Source organism: Lagenorhynchus albirostris, chromosome 3 (assembly GCF_949774975.1).
Source record: "Lagenorhynchus albirostris chromosome 3, mLagAlb1.1, whole genome shotgun sequence".
Taxonomy (NCBI): domain Eukaryota; kingdom Metazoa; phylum Chordata; class Mammalia; order Artiodactyla; family Delphinidae; genus Lagenorhynchus; species Lagenorhynchus albirostris.
In genome coordinates, this window is record NC_083097.1 from 11725976 (window position 1) to 11749486 (window position 23511).

Consider the following 23511-nt stretch of genomic DNA (forward strand, 5'->3'; position numbering starts at 1 on the left):
TGCAAAGGTTAGGTGCAACAAAATCGGCCATGTGTTGATAGTTGATGATTGGGTGACACGTACATATACATACAATTCTCTTTCCTTTTGTACCTGCTACAAATTTTTCATTATGAAAGGTCTTTGAAAATGAGAGAAATGGTGGTTTCACAATTATGTTCCAAAATAAGCCTTGCAAATGCATGAAACTTGGAGTAATAACACAAATTGACTTTTGAGTCTTCTCAGGGAATACCCCTCCCGACCCCAACATAACATTAATGTGTGAAGAAGTTGGAAGAGGGTCTTGTGGATTCCCCTCCTTTCTTCCTGAGTACGAGAGCAGAAGGAAGTTTCCCATCAAGCTCTCAAGGCTGGATGTCCCTATTCCTGGGAAGAATCATGCCTCTTACTGCATTAGTATTCACAACACAGTCCTGATGAGTCAAAAATGCCTCTATTTTAATGCAACATTTAAAACTTTCGCCTTGGTAATGAAAAAGTCATTTACTTCTTAGAGACTGTTCAAAAATGGGAAAAAGCAACAATGCTCACCATAAACACTTATGAGTTAGGACATAAGGTTTAAACATCGTTATGGTTTTGGGCAGAATCATTATAATTGCTTTATGGATTACTGGAACGTTGCAAGTGGCTCTTATTACCATGATTACTGTTCTAATAACACCAAGTAAACAACTGTGGCATCAAATAAATTTGGAGCAGTGGCACATAAAATACGAAACTGAAGATAGCCAGTTAAATATAGTTTTTCTTAATTAAAATTTACCCAATAGATAGAAATCATGTGCTAAATAAAATAAGGAAAGACATTCTAAAAAGAATCTTTCTTTCATTTTTATTATATATAAAAAATATAAATATATATTTATATACATATATATAAATAATACAATATTTATTATATTAATTACTTTGGGAAATAATGCCTTATGATTTGCTAGAGTCAGCCTCCTCTCTCTATTGAGAGATTAAGCTTTTTTTTTTAATTGTAGGGTACATAGACATTGGATTGCACCAATGTGGTAATTTCTTTTTTAAAAAAAAAGATTTATGGGGTTTTTTCAATATTTATTTATTTATTTTTGGCTGTGTTGGGTCTTAGTTGTGGCGCGTAGGCTGCTCTCTAGTTGTGGCATGCAGGCTCGGTAGTTGTGGTGCATGGGCTCTCTAGCTGTGGCCTGTGGGCTCTAGAGCGTGCAGGCTTAGTTGCTCCATAGCATGTGGGATCTTAATTCCCTGACCAGGGACCAAACCCGCGTCCCCTGCATTGGAAGGCGGATTCTTAACCACTGGACCACCAGGGAAGTCCCATGGTCATTTCTAATTATAAAAAAAAAAAAAAATTAACCATTGGCAAAGAAATCTAAGTGACCATGGACTCTATGCTATGCACTTACCTTTACAAACAGAGACGTGATCTTCTCAGAGGTGTTATAGTAATGAGAGATACTATAGATCATTTTAATTGCATTTATAAGTGCAGGAATAGCATCAATCATGGACATCTGGAAAACATCACAAAAGTTTTCAGGGAAACAGATATCAAACTCAGCAAAATTCCAATAGGCTAATCCTTCCTACTTCATTAGAAAAAAATTTAGGTAAAATATTTTTATTTAAATTTTTAAAATATTATCTATCACTCCACATAAATAGAATATATTTAGGGGTAATTTTATTTTTATTATTTAGTCACACACAGTTAATCAAATTTTGTTTCAATGCAAGAAACACTAACTTTCTGTTATGGACAAGGAAGTTGTGTTAACAGTTAATTTTGTAATAAATAAAAACAGGCACATCCTAAAGTTAAAATAAAAAAAAAAGAAGAAGAAAAAGAATGAGCCAATAACTCTTCCCACAGTTATTTGAGTATAGTCCAGGATGTCAACTGCAATATTTAATAGGAAATGGAATATGCAATAAATGTTTTTAAAATATAATGTCGCATGTCCTGTCCATCTTATCTGGATAGATAAATAGATGCTAGACAGACAGATATATGATATAAATATTATATAGAGAGAGATATATAGAGAGAGACACAGAAGTAGATAGACAAGTATATATATATATTATATATATATTATATATATATTATATATAAATAGATATATATAATATATTATATATTTATATATTAATATAAATATATATAATATAATTATATATAAAATTATATAAAATATAAATTATATAAATTATATAATATATATAAAATATATAAAATATAAATTATATAAAATAAAATTATATAAAATATAATATATAATATATAAAAATATAATATAATTATATATATTTAAATATACATTTAATATATAATATATATATTATATATATAATATATAATATATATATATAAAATATTCACGAACCAAAACTCCAGACTCAATTCAGTTAGTGCGAAAGGGTCATCAGTACACCAAGGGGGTAGAAATCTCTAACTCACAGGGTCACTACTGTACAAGGGGTCACAGCATTTCTCAAGTGTGTACAGATATTTGACATTGTCCTTTGCTTCATTAGCTGCATCAGTGATTCGAATATCCATCTCCCGCCAAGTCTAAGCACAGTACAGGAAAGAAATTTTAATGCAATTATTAATAGAGGAAATTCCACTATAACAGCTGCTAAAAGTCATCACAAGTCCCATGGGTCAGACTTGCAGTCTGCCCTATGCATCTCACATAAAACTGAATCCAGAGGGGTGGGGGGCATTGCCACACTGAAGAGCAATTTAAATGTTTTGACAAAATTTTCAAAGGTATCTCTTCCAGGCCTTCTCTTATGACATCTATTCAATAACTACGACAAAGCCTCAAGAGGGCAGCACGTCCATTTAAACCTACACCCTTTCTCCTCCACAGACTGCTGAATCCACTTTGCACCTCATTCCCATACTGTCTATGGTAAAGAACGGAAGGGAGCCTCCAGCCAACAGCCAGCAAGGAACTGAATCCCACAACAATCACATAAGCAACTTGGAAGCAAATCCCAGTCAGGCCTTCAGATGAGCCAACACCCTGACTGCAACCTCAGGCTAGATCTCAAGTCAGATGCTCCCAGCTAAGCTGCACCCAAACCCCTGACCCACAGACTATGAGATAATGTTTGTTGTTTCAGGTGGCTAAGTGCTGGGGTAATTTGTTACACAGGGATATAAAACAAATACACCAGTGCTAAAAAAAAAAAAAAATAGATAAGGTAAGGTTTCATTATTACTACTCCTCGTTGGTCTGAATTCATAATATATATACAATCATGTTATTATGTTACATCTTAATGACTTGCAGTACCCTCTAATAATACATGTACACCAGCCAACAAATACCTTTCATTCAAAGGCTATTTCCACAGTATCCAAAATTATAAAAGGACAGTATAATCCAATCTTAAAGTTGTTTTCATAGAGGTAGAATGACATTTTTCTGTTCCTAATTCCCCCAGGACATATGCATACAGAATTCTCATTCCCACTTCATAAAGCAAAAAGCAACCTTCAGAAGTTTCGACCTGGAAGCAGCAAGCACTGTCAACACAGCCTTCACATCTGGGCTCTTCCACTGATCCAGAAGGTAGTTAAATCTAGACAGTCTTCTTTTCCAGTACTCCAACTCTGCTCGGGGCCCAAGGTCATCCGCTTCCGTCCGTAGCTGATTGCTTCCGGCAAGGACCTGCAAGTGCACAGAAGGCCCACGAACCAGTGAGTAGGTCTGGAGATATAAAAGTTATACATAAGCAAAATGTAAGGAAAGAAGTGAATTCTGCTATCTGAATCGTGATATATTTTTATTCATCTGCATGCTTCAAATGACAGCCTTTTACTAACCTAACATGTATCCATTGTTTTAATTTCAACAAAAATTTAGTTGACTCATTCTAACGGAAAACTATTTGTTAAAGGAGCTTTCATGAACTTTCCGAGGACATGACCTCAGAAAGTTTCCTTGGCTATTCACTTAGAACCTCAGAGAACAATAACCTTGGAAAGCCCTCATGCCTTCAGTTGGTTAATTTCCATTATGCTTCCTTATTGATGTAACATCCAGCTTCACTTGGGACTTTTCTGAAAATATTTATTTATTTGTAATTTTTTTTTTATTTTTTTATTTTTTTATTTTTTTGCAGTATGCGGGCTTCTCCCATTGCGGAGCACAGGCTCCGGACGCGCAGGCTCAGCGGCCATGGCTCACGGGCCCAGCCGCTCCGCGGCATGTGGGATCTTCCCAGACCGGGGCACGAACCCGTGTCCCCTACATCGGCAGGCGGACTCTCAACCACTGCGCCACCAGGGAAGCCCTGAAAATATTTTTTTTTAAGGTTAAGTCTTGAGCTTTGTTTTGGAGGACACACTGAATTAGAAAGCTTCTTGTACTTCTACAGAGAGATTCTCTTCAAAGTAACTTACACCTTTCAGAAAAAAAACTGGCCAAGTACAGTCATTTAGTTATATAAGTATATAAAGTTATTTACTTTCATCTCCTAGAATTCTTACTATCTCTTAACTAATGACTATAAATTAAAATTGCATTGAACCTGTCACCTTGTTAGGGACTTGTGGTAAAATACTTAGGCAAATGGGAATGGGATGTGACATACCTTCTTCCACTGGCTGGTTCAGTAACATGGCATCTGAACTAGTCAGTGTTCAGATAGCTAGTTTCTGATGTTTCGTTTCTGAAAATTACCTGCTCTGTTTGTTTGATCCATACTTTCATACAACCTTCTATTTTTTCCAAAGTCTCAGGGTTATTAGCTAGAGTCAAGTAGTCTACAGGTTCCTTCAGGGTTTTCAGTTCAAATATGTCACACTTCTGAAGGTTCACCTAATTAAAATGAAAGTTAAATAATCAGATGATGCTATTTTAACACACACACACACAAACACACACACTTCTGACTGATCCAAAAGGATCTTAAGGGGATTCTTTCTAGTCTAAACTATCTTGCTCCCTGAGAAATGTCCTTGAAAACACAGTGAGACATATTGCATTGAGCACACCAGTAAAGGTGATTGGTTCTGAGGTCAAATTTTGGGTCAAAAAAAAAAACACCAAACAGTGAACTAGAGAGAGAGACAGAGACATAATATCACAGAATTTGAGAATTGATAGGGAACTTGGAAATTAAGTAGTCAACTCATGAAACCAAAGAAAGTGGGGGCCTTCAAAAAAATTGACTGGGGGGGAGGGGTAATTCTAATCTATCATATTCTTTTTGGAAACTAACCAGAGGAAAAGAGGGTCATGTCCTTATCCAAAAACTTCCTTATGGTTAGCAAGTTCAATGGCAAATACACAGATTCATTTCAGGAGGGAGGGGTGGAGACGGGTAGGAAAAGAGGTGTGTTGGATTTTGACTTGACAAAGAAACCTAGGATATTTTTAAACACACATAACCCAAAAACACCTCAATATTTGATGAGGACATTTTCCTTCTGGTAAGAGTGCACCTGGCCCTGTGAGTCTCTCAATTGAGGTCTCAGCCCCCCACTCCTCACTCCTGACAGACACTGCACCCTCCGTCTGCCACACCTCCTGGACCTCTCCTTGGTTTTACAGAGGAGGCTTCCAGGCTTCATGAAGTGGCACTGCCTGTCTCCTGTGTGAGGTTCCATCCCACATTTTTTAAAACCTCTACCACAGTATGAAGTGGAACCATATGAAAACACTACTCTTTTCAGTAGAACAACTATTTAATTTGGTTCAACTTGCATTTAGGATGGCCTGCATCATAGTTAATTGCAAATAGAGCTCAAATGTTAGCTGGAATCATCCTGCCCCTGTCTGGATAACATTTAGTCAACTCCCCCATCCCACATCCTTTAGAAGGCCTATAGCATCCCTCCCTGCCAATATCCCAATAGGTCCCAAAAGTTCTCAGTATTCCCTGGAGAGCAGTGAACGTTACACTGCCATTGGTCTAATGGGACCATTTCTCTATCTCCCACTCATGCCTGCCCTGGGCTGTCATTTATCAAGGTTTTGTATCCACCACCATCTACCCCAGGTAATCACTAACACAGGTTTACTGTAGGTGGCACAAATTTTATTGAAGCTAAATCCTGAAAATGCCAAACTGATTCTTAAAGGCCCTTTTGCTCACTGGCTGGACCACAGGACCCAACCCACTCTCTCTAGATATGTCAATTCGTCTCTCCTTCTCCCTCCTCTTCAACACTTCCTCCCATCCCTACCCACCATCACCCCCCCATCTTCCCCCAGCACACAGCTATCACTAACCACCCCCCCCACACACACACACACCACACACACACACACACACACACACATACCACACACACACACACACACACACACACACACACACCACACACACCACACTCTGGCTCCAAATTCCTTTCCTTCTAGGCTGCAGAGCAATACCAGAAGCACTTCATACTCTTCTCTTTGCAGTCCAACATCTGACATGACAGAGTAAAACCCTCCATTGCGGCCAACATTTCTTTGGAACCCCTAATGCACTCATCACTCCAAATTATAGGAATTTAAATCTAGTCACCACCACCTCTTCAGGGGGCAACAAAAACACCCACAAAATATTTTGAAGATTTGCAAGTAGTGGAATCAAGACCCTCTAAGAGAAGTATTACACACTTACATATTGATCTGTTCACCATCAGATAATGTTTGAAGGAATAACATGTTTGTTCTTACCTTCTCCTTCAAACTCTCCTGTGCACTGACCAGGACACTCACGAAGCCTTCCAGGGAGCCCAGGAACTCCTGCTGAAGGCTGGAGGCTTCCGGAAGGCCCTCGAGCTCACCCCAGCCGTGGCTTGTGGCCCTGAGAGCAGGAATGAAGATGTCCGACAGCAGACGTCTCACACTGTTGAGCAAACCCCCGTCTGCAGTGTCAAGCATGTTGAAGCTCACCTCCTGCAAAACAATCGGGAAAACCTTTATGGTAAAAATTATCTTCAACTGCAACCTAGCTACTGAGTCATTTCTGATGGTGTTCATTAACCAAATATCCTATGGGAATAAATGAAGACCAACCAAATGAGAAAAGCAAAGGCTGTTTATTCAGAGCAAGAATTGATTCCTTGCAATAGCAAGGGAGTCGGCCACCATCACTTGCATTTCAGCAGAGACTCAAAAGCAGGCAGAGGAGTGGGAAAGCTTCCTAGTGGAGAAAAGGGAGGCTCAGGTGGGCCCTGAGGGGAGGTTGTTGGCCTGGGGAAGCTGAAGGTGGGCTCACTAGAAGCAGGGCATCCTATGTGATTGGTTAAGGGTGCACATTTGGCCTTCTCTGGTTGGCCCCAAGGAAGTATGTTGAAAGTACAGACAAAAATTGAGGCTGGCAGTCATGAATCAAGTCCTGGCCATTTCGACCAATTGTTAGAGGAGTTATTAATTCATTTCCTAGCTGGCTTCCTACCAGGTTGACACAGCGGTCTGGCTACCTGTGTTGTTTATTGCAGGTAAGGGAGGTTGATTTCCTGAGCAGATTGCTGCGGGCTGTCGGTCAAAGTCTTTTGGTAGATGGTCTGTTTGTATATTGTCTCTTGATCCAGTAAATTATTATTTTGACACCTAGTTAAGACATAAGCTTTATACTCTTCTAAATTTCAATCATCAAATAAAAGCAGGGGGTGACTTCCCTGATGGTGCAGTGGTTAAGACTCTGCGCTCCCAATGCAGGGATCCCAGGTTCGATCCCTGGGCAGGGAATTAGATCCCACATCCATGCTGCAACTAAACATCCCGCATGCCACGACTAAGACCCAGCACAGCCAAATAAATAAATTTAAAAAATAAAAGCATGGGGACTTCCCTGGTGGCACAGTGGTTAAGAATCCGCCTGCCAATGCAGGGGACAGGGTTCAATCCCTGGTCCAGGAAGATCTCACATGCTGCGGAGCAACTAAGCCCATGCACCACAACTATTGAGCCCATGAGCCACAACTACTGAAGCCCACGCGCCTAGAGCCTGTGCAGCACAACGAAGAGTAGCCCCCGCTCACTGCAACTGGAGAAAGCCCGTGCCCAGCAACGGAGACCCAACGCACCAAAATAAATAAATAAATAAATAAATAAATAATTTTTTAAAAAGATTTTAAAATAAATAAAAATAAAAGCAGAAATAAGTAGAATACCAGATGTTTACCAGTTTATTTGCTCCAAGCAGCTAATGCACCCATTGAAGGAAGGGGAGACTTGTACAGATGCATTTTATTTTGCAAAACAAAATAAAGTTATACAGAAGACCCTTGAGTAATGCTGGGGTTATGGGCTCCCACCCTACGAGCAGTTGGAAAATCTGGGTGTAACGTACAGCCAGCCCTCCATATCCGCAGTTTCTTATCCCTGGTTTCGCATCCTCAGATTCAGCCATGGACCATATAGTACTGTAGTATTTACTACTGAAAAAAATCCATGTATAAATGGACCCACACAATTCAAACCTGTGTTGTTCAAGGGTGTATCCGCTGTAATAAATCTTATTTTAAATGTAAGAAATATGCCATTAAGTAAATGAGGTAGAGGAATTGTTTTTAAAAGGAAAGACCTCACTGTTTTACACACACTCACAGATACAACGTTATATCAATTTTTGTTAATAAATTGAATATTAAGTCCTCTTACTCAACAGATTTTAAGGAACTGTCCTCTTAATTGCTTGCTTTTAGTGCTTTTAAAATATTTCTTTGAAAGTAGTTTTAAATACTTAATATGATGGTTGTTTCCATGGGAAGGGATATTTTGGTAGAATTTATGTGATTTTTGGTCATTTGGGATAAAGGATTGCTGTTGCCTCTTACCTGATGAATGTTCTCAGGGGTGATGGGTCTGGAAGGGTTGGTCCTGATGAAGAACACACAAACCCCAGTAAGAGCAACATCTTTTCCCTCCGTCACGAACACCTTAGGTTTTTTAATCTTTCCAGAAATACGATTTATTCCTCCTGGAGAGCCAAGTTGCCCTACGAATGCAAAAGAATGTTAGTTTTACGAATACTATTTCCATGTGGTCGCCTCTTAGAATGAAGTTTCCTTGTTAAAATATTGATATGTTGACTCAGCCACGTGCCCTAGAAGTTCCACCTCTTGGACAACCTCGAGCCTGAGGCCTAAAGGGATCTTAAAAGGATCTTCTTTATCGTGGTGATCATTTTATGATGGACAAAAATATCGAATCCCTGCCCTGTACACCTGAAACTAATCTAATATTGTAAGTCAATTATATGTCAATAAAATAAATAAATAATAAAAAGTAAATGAAAGGATCTGCTCGATTGCAGACTGCAGTTCATTTCAAAACCGGAATAGAAGAAACCGGAGTAAGACAGTTTGGTCCAGAGCAGCTTCTTGCTGGAGCTACAAAAGTCATCATTCATGGGAGAAAGGGTGAGGAAGGAGACAGCATCTATTGGCGTGTGTCCTGTGTCAGGCCCTCTGCTTGGCACCGTGTCTACATTATTAAAACTCCCTACAACCCTGAGAGCAGCGGTGACCCGCGCCAAGTCACACACCAACAGAGCCGACATCAAAAACCTGTTCAGAACTCCAGAACCTCTACCTCCTGCTGTCCTGGTCCAGCTGGCCCTGCAGTATCGCTAGAGTCAGGAGGCTGCTGTAGCGGTAGGACGGCATAGGGATGGGTGACGTGGGCTCTGCAGTCAGTCTCCCGGGGTTTCCATCTCGGGCTGAGCTTCCGAGCCACGTGACCTGGAGCAAGTTACTTAATCTTTCTGTGCCTCAGTCTTCCCATCTGAGCAAGGCCCAGAGAACGCCAGGCCAGTCAGCTCACGACAGATGTCAGTCAAGTAAAACCTTGGCCGCTACCTCTTAGCTGTAATCTCTGCCCTGCTTCAAGCCTGACTCAGTCAGAAACTATGATTAACATGATTGGGCAAAGGGTGGAAGGAGAAGTTGAGGGAGAAAAGGAGACCCACAGGCTCCTCCGCCACTGCAAACACTGACCCTCAGAGGGCCCTGCTGCAAGGGTGTTGGGGGATGGAAGGAAGGGGGAGGGCCAAGAGTAGAGAAGATTTAACTTTAGATCGACTAGTTTTGATCAACTGGATATTTTTAGCTTCTGAATTGAGACTGTGTTTGTAATTGGAAACAACCACGGGCACTTTTCTTATCTAAGAATATCTAGAAAACTTCATGGGGTTGTCTGGATTTCAATTCAAGGTCAGAAAAAAAGGTACTCCTACCGAAAAGGTTTAAAGGGAGAGTGGGAAACAAGAACAAGCTTGCATTTGTGTTTACGTCCATGAATCTTTCTTACTCAATGTAAGACTGACACACAAAGGCCAGCTTCACCCAGTGTCGTTCACGGATGAACTTATTCACCCGAGCTTATGTTTTGCAATCTGGGATATAATTTAAAATTTTTGTCTTCTGATTTTTTCACTCAAAATGTAGTGCCCTTTCTGACCACAAAACACAAAACAGATAATTTTGGGAAAATGCCAGGCACTTATGCGTGCATAATTTCCTCAGTTTTTAAACAAAAACCATGGTCACACTGTATGCCAAGAGCGATAACTATTTTCCTTTTCTTCCAAGAGGTCATAAAGGGATGGACCCTATATATGATTTTAATATAATCATAATATATTTGTTTATGTCCCTAGTTTGGCTTTAAAATTGCATTAATTCACATAAAAGTAGAATGGGATATGCCAGTTGAACCCACGTGAAGATTTGCAAGTTTTTCTTAAGTGAAAATGGCTAAACTTGTCATTCAATATTATTCCTTTGAATCACAGTCAGCAGAAAATGAACATGATATGATATTTAACTAAAAAACTACTGTTACTGGCAACAATTCCTATGCTAAAAAGAAATAGAAAAGAAGCAGATGCCCAAAAGAAGTTCTAGAACATAACTGCACAGAATGCGCTAACACATAAGGAAGGGAAGTCTCAAAATGTAAATCATTTTATTATTCTCCAGTAGCCAGCACAGCCTGAAAAGGAAAACAAAATATCCCAAATAAAGTTAGAACAACCAGGCTACATACCCACTACCATTTGTCCTTTGCTTGGGGTGAAAACAGAACCTGTTCCATTGGGCTTCACCCACCACACCTCACCACTCCCCACCCGTCCCACCCGCCAAGGTAAAAGTGGTCAGTGCTCCCAGTGGCCTCCTGCTTCATGCCATACTTGGATCAATCTAACAACACATTTCTGGGTTATGTCACATCAAATTTAAATACCTGTTTCCGCTACCTCCACATCCTGTTAGTAAAACATGAGGTGACGAAGACCTCCACCAGCAAAAAGCTGATCGATTCTTTCAATCTGGGAAAAAGGAAAGGCAAAGTAATGACTGAATCAGAAACCACGTTTAAATCAGCAGTTACTATCATCTTTCTCATCTGCATAGGACTTCAGCAAACCATATAGAAAGGATCATATCTTTTTAACATAAAACCATGAAAGACTAAATATCTTACCACAGTAAAGACTAAATTCACAGAAGTGCGTTGATTAATCATAAAAATATTTGTGGCATACACACATTTGAAAAAGACTGTCTCTCCATATTGGCTGATTTCCTAAAGTGCTGAGCTGTTAAAGGCAGATATAAATAGAGATGAGTGTTGGGCTTCCCTGGTGGCGCAGTGGTTGGGAGTCCGTCTGCCGATGCAGGGGACACGGGTTCGTGCCCCGGTCCGGGAAGATCCCACATGCCGTGGAGCGGCTGGGCCCGTGAGCCATGGCCGCTGAGCCTGCGCGTCCGGAGACTGTGCTCCGCAACGGGAGAGGCCACAACAGTGAGAGGCCCGGGTACCGCAAAAAAAAAAACCCTCCCTCCCCGCCCTCTCCCCACCCTCTGGCTCAGTAAGCCTGATACAGGATGTTGTCTTTAAGCCTCCCGGGTCCTGACATTTCTGGGTCCTGAATACGGCATAGAGTGTGACTTGGGATTCCTACAGTTCAGAGCTTTTATTCAGTTATTCCATCTGCATTATCCCAAATCCAATTGTCTCTCCACGCCTGAATCAGCCATGTGAACTTGTCTCCTTCTATGCCTCCTTTGGGGGGAATAATTTTATCTACTTCCTGGTATTACAAAGATTAAATGGGATAATAGATAAAAATCAGCACAGAGACTGACATATGGTAAATATTCAATAAATGTTAGCTATGAGGAGGAGAAAAAGGAAAAGGACATTTCCTCAACTCTTAATTGATGCATTCTGTAGTCTAACTATTTTAGTGTTATCCACCCTGAATTGGTCCACTGACCCCAATTAACCCTACCCAAGTGGCACTGCAGGAAGGGATAAAGCCAGTAGAGGGCTACAGCCGGCTCGTACAGGCTTGGGACAGCCAACTGACCACAACTCCTCCCAACTCGGTGTTTAGTAACATCATGTTGGTCGTTTGGAATCAGCCATGGTGGGAATATTTACTCCACAGAATCAGGAAACGCTCAAACTAGTGCCTTCCTTTCCCCTTGCCCAAAGCTGGTTGTCAAACCTTTACAAGCCTATCACTAAAAAGTATTATCAACAATGTGACATCCCTGTCAACAAAAAGGGCTTCCTTCCTTTCTTCTCTTTATTTCTTTTTTAATGCCTAAAAAGTTTTTAAAAAAAAAAAAAAAAAAACTTCAGGAAACATCACAGCTCCTGGAATGCCTTCCTCCCTGCCCAGGAAACTGTATCTTCCAGTATTTTGGTCTCCCCACCAACTAAATCACGCCCCAGGCTTTGGAGGGATATCAGGGCAGAAGATGGAAGTCAGGTCAGGAACAAAAGAAACCAGTTCAGCTGCCGAATCAAAGCCAAAGCCAGAAAGGTATGGCGCATTTAATCTCCCAGGCTAGAACGGGATAAACTCAAAAACAAAAAAGAAAAAAAAACAAAAACAAGATAAATCAGCAGCTGAGATGAGATTCTGTTCTCTAACCTCAGGTTCCAAAATGGTGCCTGAGCCCAGCTTCACTGGATGTAGAGAGACACAGACATCACTGTCAGAATGTCAATTCTAAATACCCCACTCAACATGGAGAGCTGGAGAGCCCAAGCTCATTCTGCCACCACCCATACCAAGCCAGAATAGGGTCCTGAGCATGTTGAAACAGACACCCTTCCCTAAGGCCCAGCACAGACCCTGCCACAGGACAACGCCAGCTGTGCCCTCCATAATCAAGTCAGTGAGAACTCAAATGCATCGCACCTGATTCCCCTCTAGAATGGCATCCTCCACTTCGGTTTTGTTGAGGTCCACACAGGAAGCTACAATCGCAAATAAGTAGTCATGTCTCCCATCCAGACGAGCCCGCTTGGCTTCCTTCTCTTCCTTCAATCTTTGCTACAAGAAGGGAAGAAAAACGTTATGTGGCAATTGCTGTTCTCAAATGGATTCATTCTGTAATCATTTCATACTACTGGTGCTTTTTCAAGTCTTGGGTATTCAGATAACAGCTTAATGGTACCAGTTTTTAGGTACTATCTTCTGTTTTTAGAAATAATGTTATTTCTATTATGAAAATAAGATGTGCTCATCGTTTTGAAATTACATAACACAGATAAGCCAAAAGTAGAAATAAAAATCATCTGCCAGCCAGACAGTATTACCGATAACATTTTGTTCCAAATTTTTACAGACTTAATTTTACCCATATGTAAGCGTTCAACAGACACACACCAAAATCAAAAAGATCTCCACTTTTGTAAACATTTCCTAGGCTGCTAAAGTAATACTTATTCTTGTACACTATCTCCTATGTTTCTTGTTTGTCTACAGGTTCATATCTGGTTTTGAAATTAATTTCTGAATACCAGTGCTTAATTTTTACCTGTTGACTGTTAATTACAATAACAAAGCAAGTTCACTGTAACCAACATTGGCAGTTTGAAGCATATCTTTCCATATGTGCTCTGTTCATACAAACATATGCAAACATATATACACATTTCTATTTATATATAGTATAAAACTTTTTCATGCATTTTTCCCTTAATAATACATCACAGACTTCTTTTTAGTTTAGTACAGACCACTCCAACTCCTGTAATAGCTGCAAAATATTCAACAATATGGATGTACCATAATCAACCATTTTACCATTGGCGGATATTCAACTTCTAGTTCATTTTTTGAATTAAGGGCATTATCTTTAATGCTAGCCAGTAGCTCCTGCTAGGTAGCCCCTCTGGATCCTTTCTTGTATTCAACAGTTACTGAACCTCAAATATGTACAAGCACTCTAGAGGTAAACACTACCCAGTGACCTCAAAAAAACTCATAGCCTGGTTGGCAGAATGTAAGCAGAAAATGTAAATATGAGAGGATGGCATTATGGTTGCTACAGGGGCATCAGATTTATGCAGGGGCATTAATGGGTCTTCAGAGAAGGAGCTGAAGGGAGGATTCCCCCTCTAGCCCAGGGCTGAAGAGGGGTGGAGGTACAGGAAAAGTTTCAGGAACAGGTGGCTTGAGCTCGAGTTGAAGGAGAGTTGGCCACACTCCCTGGGATAGAGGCATCTCTGCACATGCAGAGGCCAAAAGACATAAGAAAGCTTAGCATGTCTGGAAACCACAAGGCAGCCAGGATGGCTGAACTGAAAATAACTAGAAAGGCATAACAGGAGGGACTTCCCTAGCGGTCCAGTGGTTAAGACTCTATGCTTCCACCGCAGGGGGCACAGGTTCAATCCCTGGTTGGAGAATTAAGATCCCACATGCCATGCAGCGAGGCCAAAAAAAAAAAAAGAAAAAGAAAAAGGCGTAATAGGAAATGAGAAAAAAAGTCAGACCATAAAATATCTTATGGGCCATGTTAGAAAGTATAAATATTATCTGAAGTCCATGGAGAGTCACTGATGAGTTTCAAATCAGGAAAGATGTTTAGCTGTCTGTGCTGCCTCAAAACATCAGTCATTCTGAAAGCAGTATAAAAAGTGGATTGGAGGGGGCTTCCCTGGTGGCGCAGTGGATCAGAATCTGCCTGCCAATGCAGGAGACACAGGTTCGAGCACTGGTCCGGGAAGATCCCACATGCCACGGAGCAACTAAGCCCGTGCACCACAACTACTGAGCCTGCACTCTAAAGCCTGCGAGCCACAACTACTGAGCTCACGCGCCGCAAATACTGAAGCCCACATGCCTAGAACCCATGCTCTGCAACAAGAGAAGCCACAGCAAGGAGAAGCCCACGTACCACAACGAAGAGTAACCCCCGCTCGCCGCAACTAGAGAAAGCCCACGTGCAGCAACAAAGACCCAACACGGCCAAAAATAAATAAAATTAAATCTTAAAAAAAAAAAAAAAAGTGGACTGGAGTGATGCAAGCCTGAAGACAGGAAGGCCAGGCAGGTGGATTGTGGCCGCATTTCCCAGAGCTTGGGAAATGTCTGTCCCAGACAGACCACTGGGAATGTGGATCTGGAGCCCAAGGTGAAATTGCATTGCAGAGACAGATACAGATACTGGTTCTCAATACAGCACAATAGACAATATGGGACAGATCTTTCCTGTAATTGTGTTTACAAGATGACTGCAGCACCCTCACAGCTCTTCTGCAATGTGGTTGTACCACTAACCTATCAAGAAATGGACTCTATATCCCCTCCTCTTGAATCTGGCTGGCCCTGTGACCAGTTTTCACCAAAAGGATGTGGGAAGAAGTGAGACTGTAAAACTTCCTAGGCTAGTCCTTAAGAGACTTTCGGCTTCTGCCTTTGCACTTGGGAATGCTCCCTCAGAACCCAGCCACCAAGCTATGAGAAGTCCAAACCCATGGAGAGACCACACGGAGAAAATCCAAGGCATTCTGGCTGACAGCCCAGAAGATCTCCTAGCTGATACCCCAGCATCAACTTTCAAACTGCCTTGGACATTCCAACCTAGTCAAGCCAACAGATGACTGCAACCCAGCCAAGGCCACATGAAACAGAAGAACCATCCAGCTGAGCCCAGCCACCCACAGAATCAAGAGAGATAATAGATAGTTGTTAAGAGATAATAGATAATTGATAACAGATAGTTAAGCCATTAGCTCTCTTACGGTTTGTTATGCAGCAGTAGGTAACAGAGTAATCCTTGTTAGAATAATTCCATTGGTTGCACAGAAAACAAATGGATTCAGACTTGAGAAAAGAATGATTGGTAAAAGAGAAATCATTCATGGAATGAATATCTCCACTTTTTTTTTTTTTTCCTTTGGCCGCACCACATGGCATGTGGGATCTTAGTTACTGGACTAGGGATCGAACCTGCACCGCCTGCATTGGAAGCATGGAGTCTTAACCACTGGACCGCCAGGGAAGTCCTATACATGAAACCTATATAATGTTATAAACCAATGTTACCTCAATAAAAATAAATTTTAAAAAATAATAAAGGTACTGAATATAAACTATTCCTTCCAGAAACTTGACTATAAAGGAAAGAAATGTGGTTACTAGTAGAAAGAGGGGAAGTCAGAGTCAAAGGAGAATTTTTTAAGATACAAAAGACTTAAGAAAAAGTAAAGAGGAAAAAGTTGGGGATTTCCGAGTGATTGAAAGGCAATCGCTAGACATGTGCGATTTATGTTCTTTTTTCCAAAACTGAAGGGAGACAAATTAGTTGGGCTTGGGGGTGGGGATGCAGGGCAAGGTTAAGGTTTAAAAAAATAAACGCTCTACCTACTTTTTTGCCATTTCCCTAAAAAGAGAACACACGGGTCTTGACACAAAGTATACATTCCATAAACATCAAAAAGAAGTAAATTTAAATCTCTTTTCAACCATGGCTAAAACCAGGTGAATGTCCTGTTCTTCGTTTTCCACACTCTCGTCAGGGAGGAATAAAGGCTTTTCTCAGAGTGATCTTTCTGGGTTTGTACTAAATGTCTTCAGCAGCTTGAAGACATGGTGGGCAACCAGGGGAGCCAGGGATCCAGCAACAAACCAACAAGATGGCAAATGCTGGGCAGCCAAAAAGACACTAAAAAGCTATAGAACCAGGGACTTCCTTGGTGGTCCAGTTGTTAAGACTCTGCGCTCCCAGTGCAGGGGCTCCGGGTTCAATCCCTGGTCAGGGAATTAGACCCCATATGCCGCAACTAAGACCCGGCACAGCCAAACAGATAAATATTTAAAAAAAAAAAAAAAACTAGAGAACTAGAAAAGTCAGGATGTAAACCAACTGAAGGCTTCCAAAGAATCCAGAAACTTCTATAACATTCTGCCATGGCAACACATTATTCTATGACCTGATTTTACAGGGCTCCAAAGGAAAAAACTATACATTCTAGTGGAGGAAAGGAGAGATTGGCCTCTAAAACAGAACACTAATTATTCTATTTTTACCTAAATATCACAGACGAAAAAACCTTCCAAAGCAATTTTACATATAAAAGCAAATTATCCAAAAAAAAAAAGCAAATTATCAGTGTGTTTTTAAAGAAAATGTTTTCAAAGCTATATTCAAAAGCACGTTAAGCATTGAATATGTTCTTACATAAACTATTCTATCTCCTGATAAGTAATATGAAGTCAACCCCAGTGCCATGTACATGAAAGAGCACAATGTTTATCAATGTCAACTTTCATTGCCTTATACCGAGGTATGCGGGTACAATGAGGGACTTCTATTTTACTACCACAAAAAGTCAATAATGTCAAATAAATATTTGGTGATGGGATCAGTGCATTGTCACTCCTTAAACTTAAACTTGCAGCTTTCTGGCTGCCAGGGAACTGCAAGAACAAGCAGTCAGATGACTAACTGGAGGTGGCTTGTCCTGTCGCCTTTGAAACATCTAGGACACTTGGAGAGGGAGGGCAGAGTGGGAGGACAAAGGCGAGAGGCGAACCATGGAATTCTTTTTTTTTTTTTTTAAGGATTACGTTAAAATTGTTTTACATTGCATGCACAAGCACCAACTGATGGGAGTGGGGAGGGTGGCCCGAAACCTATTCAATGTCCAAGGAAATCTAAAACAGTATTTAACACATTTCTGCAACTTGGTAACAAAGAATGTTACTACCACCTTGGGATAAAACAGGGACTAATGTGCTACCTCCCAAGAAACAAGTGGTGCTTTCAAGATAGGGCAACTTCATGTACACAAACGAGCCCTGGTGCCAGGGTGGGGTCCAGACCCAGGGCTGCCATTAATTGTAAGACTTCGCATCTGTCATTTAACCATTCCAGGCTTCAGGTTCTGCAACTCTAAAATCAAAGTGTTGGACTACGCAACAGCTAAGCTCTGTTTCTTCTCTAGCATTCGGGCTGCTTCCCATTGGTTCAAAAGTTAATACAGACAAGAGACTTGAGGGGGTTTTTTGGTTTTTTGTTTGTTGGCTTTGGTTCTTGGAATCTTTTGATTGGATCGGGAGGTGTCTGGGGTGAAACTTGAGATTTTAAAATGTGAATCCCAACGAAGACCCAATGCCACGTGCTTTCATAATAAAGCTCTGTGACTTTTTCTCATGACAAACCCATCCTTCCAATTTTTTTTAATATACTAACCTTTGCCTTTAACTCTGTAGAACCAAAGCCCAGGTCTACACGTTCATGTATGTAAACTGTGCATGAACCACACACATTTCATTTTGGCTCCAGGTTATAACCCCCAACTCCAACAGAGACCTTACCCTTGTCTGTAAAATGGGGATAAAAGTCCAAACTTGAAGGTATTTGCAAAGATTAAATGGGGTGTGGTTTGGGGATAATACTAAGGCAATCAGCGCATGAATTAAAACGGCATGACCGAGACTTTGACCCTGGACATCAAAATTCAGGCGACAAAACTTAATCATGATTTTTCAGTTGTACAAATGCTTAAACTCCCTCCACCATTAGAAAGCCCAGTCCTGTTGGCGGCATTGTTTCAGATCCAGGTCCACCCCACTCATGTCTCTGGCAACGAGAAATGGACGGAGGATGGAGCTGTCGGGTCTGAGAAACCCTCTGTTGGCTGAGCAAGGACACCCTTGTCCCCAACCCTCCTGAAGATGTCAGGGTACATTTTGCTCTCTTTGCCCCGGATGCATTGCTAGCTTTGGATCAGCAAGTCATCATTTGCTTCCTGTGCTTAGGTATAATTGTCACAAAAGCCCAATGAACCAGACATGATTATTTCCACACAAGGAAATCAAGACTACGGACCACTCACAACTTTCCCAAGAGCACACTGCTAAGTAAGTGGCAGGGCTGGGCTTCAAGCCCTGGCGTGTCTGCAGGGCCAGGCCAAGACATGGGGTGTCCCGGGCAACTGAGAATTTTGCATCCATCCAAACTGACATTCTCTAAATTTCCACTCAAGGGTTATCTAGAGCTCTCTTGGGAGGAGACCCCATATACACTGCATGGGTTATAGAAGGATTTGTGGTGGAGACTGGCGTTAACTGACACCATTTTCTGAATTACACCGGTAATATTTTAGTGCCAGGATGGACTGGTGCCCAGCCGGCTTCCAGCTGGCGTGCTCTGTGTCCAGCTCCCCTACCACACGACTGTGTCTCAGCAAATGGTAACTCCCTACCCCATCCTCGCCTCCTGAAGTGCCTAGGACTCAGGCTCCCTGCCTGGGTGGGCAGCCAGTGGGCTGGGCTCCCTGCTTCGCCCAACCCATTACTGGACAATTTCACTTTTATCTATATCGTACTGTTCACACCACGCCTTCATAGGATGCTTTTGCACAGCAGAGTGTGAGGCAAGGGGTAGGTTCTACAGCCAAAAAAATATACATATATTTCTTTGTTGAAAAAAAAAAAGTTTTTCTAGGCAATATGATTAGCCTAGTTGCAGATCTGAATCTGAGAAAGAGATCTGTTTTAATGTCAGTCTGTTGCCTATTTTTGAGTGAATTTATTTCCATTTTTTATTTGGGTGTTTTGTTCTCTTATGCGTATGTGTGCTTATAGCAATGTAACAAACATAGCAGGGGAGAGTATAACGTAGATTTAAATCCCCACTGGAGATCACTGTAAGTAATGTGGCGTCTACAAATTACAATTGAAATTCCTTATCTTAAATCACCAAATAAATACCTCTGAGACAGATTTCACTTTGGCTCTCAGTATCAATCGCAAGGCCAGAGATAATTAATTAATCACCTGATGAAACAGTGCCAAAGAGGCCAACGACGTGGGTTTGATCATCTTAGGCCAGTTAGTTTCACTTTATTCCATTTTCCCCGGCTGTGGATGAATCAGGACAAATCCATGAGCAGAGGAAAAATTACTCCAAGTGTAGGCCTAGCTAAAATGCCTGGTTATCGGTAAAAGATGTCCTTCTTTTTCTTTTTTTAAGAGAGATAACCAAATGGCCCAGGCTAGTTTAACTCACTTGTCTGCTATATATATAACCCGATCCTCCTCGTCTCCTGAGGGGTAAACTAAAATAAATATCACCTGAATCTCATCATTCCTACAAGAGTATCAGCTCCACAGGGAGGGATATTTTCTATTTTGATTTTTGCAATATCTCCAGAGCCCAGAACAGGGCCTGGCACTTAGTAAAACCTCAACTGATATCTAATCCAGGGACGATTAACCACGTTTATCATTTACAAGTCACTCTCAAGTAATTAAGGCCTGGTGCAAATTATTCTAGCTCTGTGTGCGTTCATGATCGCAGGTGCAGAATTCAGTCAACAAGCTCCCGGGTCTTCCATGCTGTTATGGCTTCAGCATAAACCACTGCACGAAATTCCACCATTAGTATGGATTACGGCTCTCCCTCAATTCACAGCAAATATAACTAACCTCGCTTAGCCTACATCCCATTTAAATGTGCTGAATTACAGAAACTGAGGGAAGTACTTCTACTCATTTCTCCAAATGAAAGAGCCCTCTCCACAAAGTTAACCCAATTTCCATGTCTTCAAACAAAGAAAAGCCTCCCTTTTTGGCTTCCAGCATTTTCACTTTAACCCACAGGGCCCCGTTTCCTCTCTGGGAGAGGCTCCTCTGTGACACTTCCTGGACCGTCCAAACCTGCTCATTAATTGGCTGGAAGAACCACAGTTGAGCCACTCTCAACTCCTAACTGTACTTTTCGCGTCTTAACTTGCCTTGTGTTTCATTTCTCCAGGTGAAGGGCCACAGCTGCAGAGGAAGCACCACACCTCCTTCCCACACGAAGAGCACTTGAGAAAAGTGGTGGCTGGAAGGGAAGACACTCCACGCTGGCTAATCCACTCACAGCAGGTGCTACAGTGAAGCCCTCTTTTATTTAACGAGAACGGCAGGCACTCTCCTTCGCTCGCAAAGAGCCTAGCGCTTAAACGGAGAGGGTTCCATCAATTTTCTTTTGTGCTGACAGTAAGCTCTGGAACCTTGTCTATTTTTGCTGGAGTTTTCAGGGCCCCTAAATCTCCCCATTTATGAACTCCCCTATCAGTCATTCTTTCCAAGCAAATAAAAGATGCCTCTTTACCTTTCACTATATGTGGATTTTTCACCCAAGCAGACCCAAAACCTGCTAAAGGGGTATCCCATTCACCACAACCTCCTCTCCCCCCAGCCTTACACTATCCAAACTCTAACTTAGAGCCCATTTTCTACACCCCACATATCTGGACCTGATCCAGACTTAGTGGGCCTTCACATGGCCATATATTCTATCTTCCCCCAATCCTCCACTGGTTTTACTCTAAAACCAGGAGTAAATTCTTGTAGAATTCCAAGAGTCCCCTCTGGCAGCAGAAGCCACATAATTCAAGCAGTTTTCGCTCATTTGCTAAAAAGTACGTATATAACATCATCATTCACATTATATATGGCTCAGGGGAGAAATTCCAAAATCTCCCTTGTTTATCACAATGAATCAGAGTGCTTACAGCTGATGCTCATCACAATCACCTGGGAACTTTGAAATGCTGATTCCTTTGCCTCCCAAGAAACTCTGACCCCTCTTGCCTGGCATGGGGACCTGGCATTGGTGTTTCTCAAAAGTTCCCCTGGCGACTATCGTGGCAGCCCAGCCTGAGAACACTGCTCCAACGGAAAGCATTTTATGACTTGATCATGATTGACTAGTGCTACCAGGTTCTCACTTGAAGTAGGAACTCAATAAAGTCCAAGGGCATAAATCTGGGATCCCTGCAACTCTAGACCTTTTCTGTTTCTTGTTACTAGAGTCGTGCAAAAATTGACAGGAAGGACAAGTTTCAGCTCAACCCCACGAGGCCCGGACGTGCTCTTCCCCACTGTCCTGTGAAGCACAGCACTTGGTACAAAGTAGGTGTTCAACAGATACTAGCGGAATGGATGGATCTGCACCTAGAGTCACATCCTCCCGGGCTCTGGCTATGGTGTAAGTACGAGGTGGCCTCATGGGGCATTGACGCCTTCAGGTTCAGAAGCCCTTACCTGGGCGCTAAAAAGCAGCACCTGTCCCCTCCCCACAGCTGCATCCTAGAGCCATTCACCTCCCAACGCTCCAGGGAAGTTGTTTTGATCTGTGCATGTGAAATGTGTTCACAGGGCCAAACATATCTGGGGATTAAGAGGATTCTGAAACCGGTTTGACTATTTTGCCAAAGAATAACAACACTGACATCCTTTCAGCTTTCAAAACATATCTGAGAGCAAAGGGTCTTTCCTTGTCTTGTCTTCCACTGTGCACCCGCAGGGCAACAATGGCCCCTCCCTGGGGAGTTTCTCAGTAGGGAAAGGAGCTGCCCTCTCTCCCCTGCCAGTCTCTAGCCCCACTGCGAGGATCACTGTTTAGAGAAACCTAGCAATCTGAAATTCAAGGAGCAACGGTATTCCCTAGCATCAATACATCAGTGGAAACATGAACGATACACATTCCAGCAGCAGGGAGAAAACTGGTCTCCATTTCAAAACTAGCTTTGCAATTAGGTGAATTTAGGTCAAGAGGACTGTCATAAATCTTTCAAGTGTGTTTTTTCTAAAGGTCAACAAAGTCAACCAGCAAAATTATATATTTCAGTTTAATTTTAGAGAAAGAAAGAAAAACAAAATCCATAAGTCTGGAATTCATGTCCATTGTATGCTTGGAAGTTGGTACTGAGCTCTCTTCACCAAAGAGAAAAGCAAAAAAGAAGGCAGACATCATATCTGAGCCATACTTTTGTACATAAGTGAGTCAATATATACAGAATTATTTCGAGCTTTTTCATTGAAAAGCATTTGTGTTTATTACACAACAAAAAGGATATATGGCTTGACTTTTCTAAACCCAGAGAGCTTATGGTTTATTTGGCTGTGTATTCTGAATAAAGTCAATTATTATATTACAATAACCTAATTATAATATGGCATCATTACAGTAATATTTCCAGACTAAGGTTAAATAGAGAGAGAGTTATAGTTTGTATGTTAAGTGGTTTTGGATTCTTTCTCATTGATTATGTTAGATGACAAAGTTACAATTTAATAAATTGTCAAATCAATGCACTAAACAAAAAAATGTGTAATTATTTACATAATACACTGCAACAATATTAAGGTAATTCTGTTAACATCATACATCAGGGGGGTGAACAGAGCCAGCATCCTAAATATATAGAAACTTCCAAAAAACATACTCCCAGAAGGTCATTCGTG

The 23511-nt window shown here is 41.4% G+C and overlaps 1 protein-coding gene across 1 annotated transcript in view; it reads right to left on the reverse strand.

Annotated features, from left to right (window-relative positions):
- Positions 1-14067, reverse strand: part of DNAH5 (dynein axonemal heavy chain 5) — a 202464-nt gene extending 188397 nt beyond the window's left edge. Inside the window, 9 exon segments of the mRNA XM_060145962.1 lie at positions 1401-1508; positions 2456-2569; positions 3504-3680; positions 4695-4832; positions 6684-6905; positions 8792-8952; positions 11202-11286; positions 13174-13308; positions 14047-14067. Of these exon segments, the coding sequence (XP_060001945.1) occupies positions 1401-1508; positions 2456-2569; positions 3504-3680; positions 4695-4832; positions 6684-6905; positions 8792-8952; positions 11202-11286; positions 13174-13308; positions 14047-14067 (1161 nt within the window).
- Between the last annotated feature and the right edge of the window lie 9444 nt (positions 14068-23511).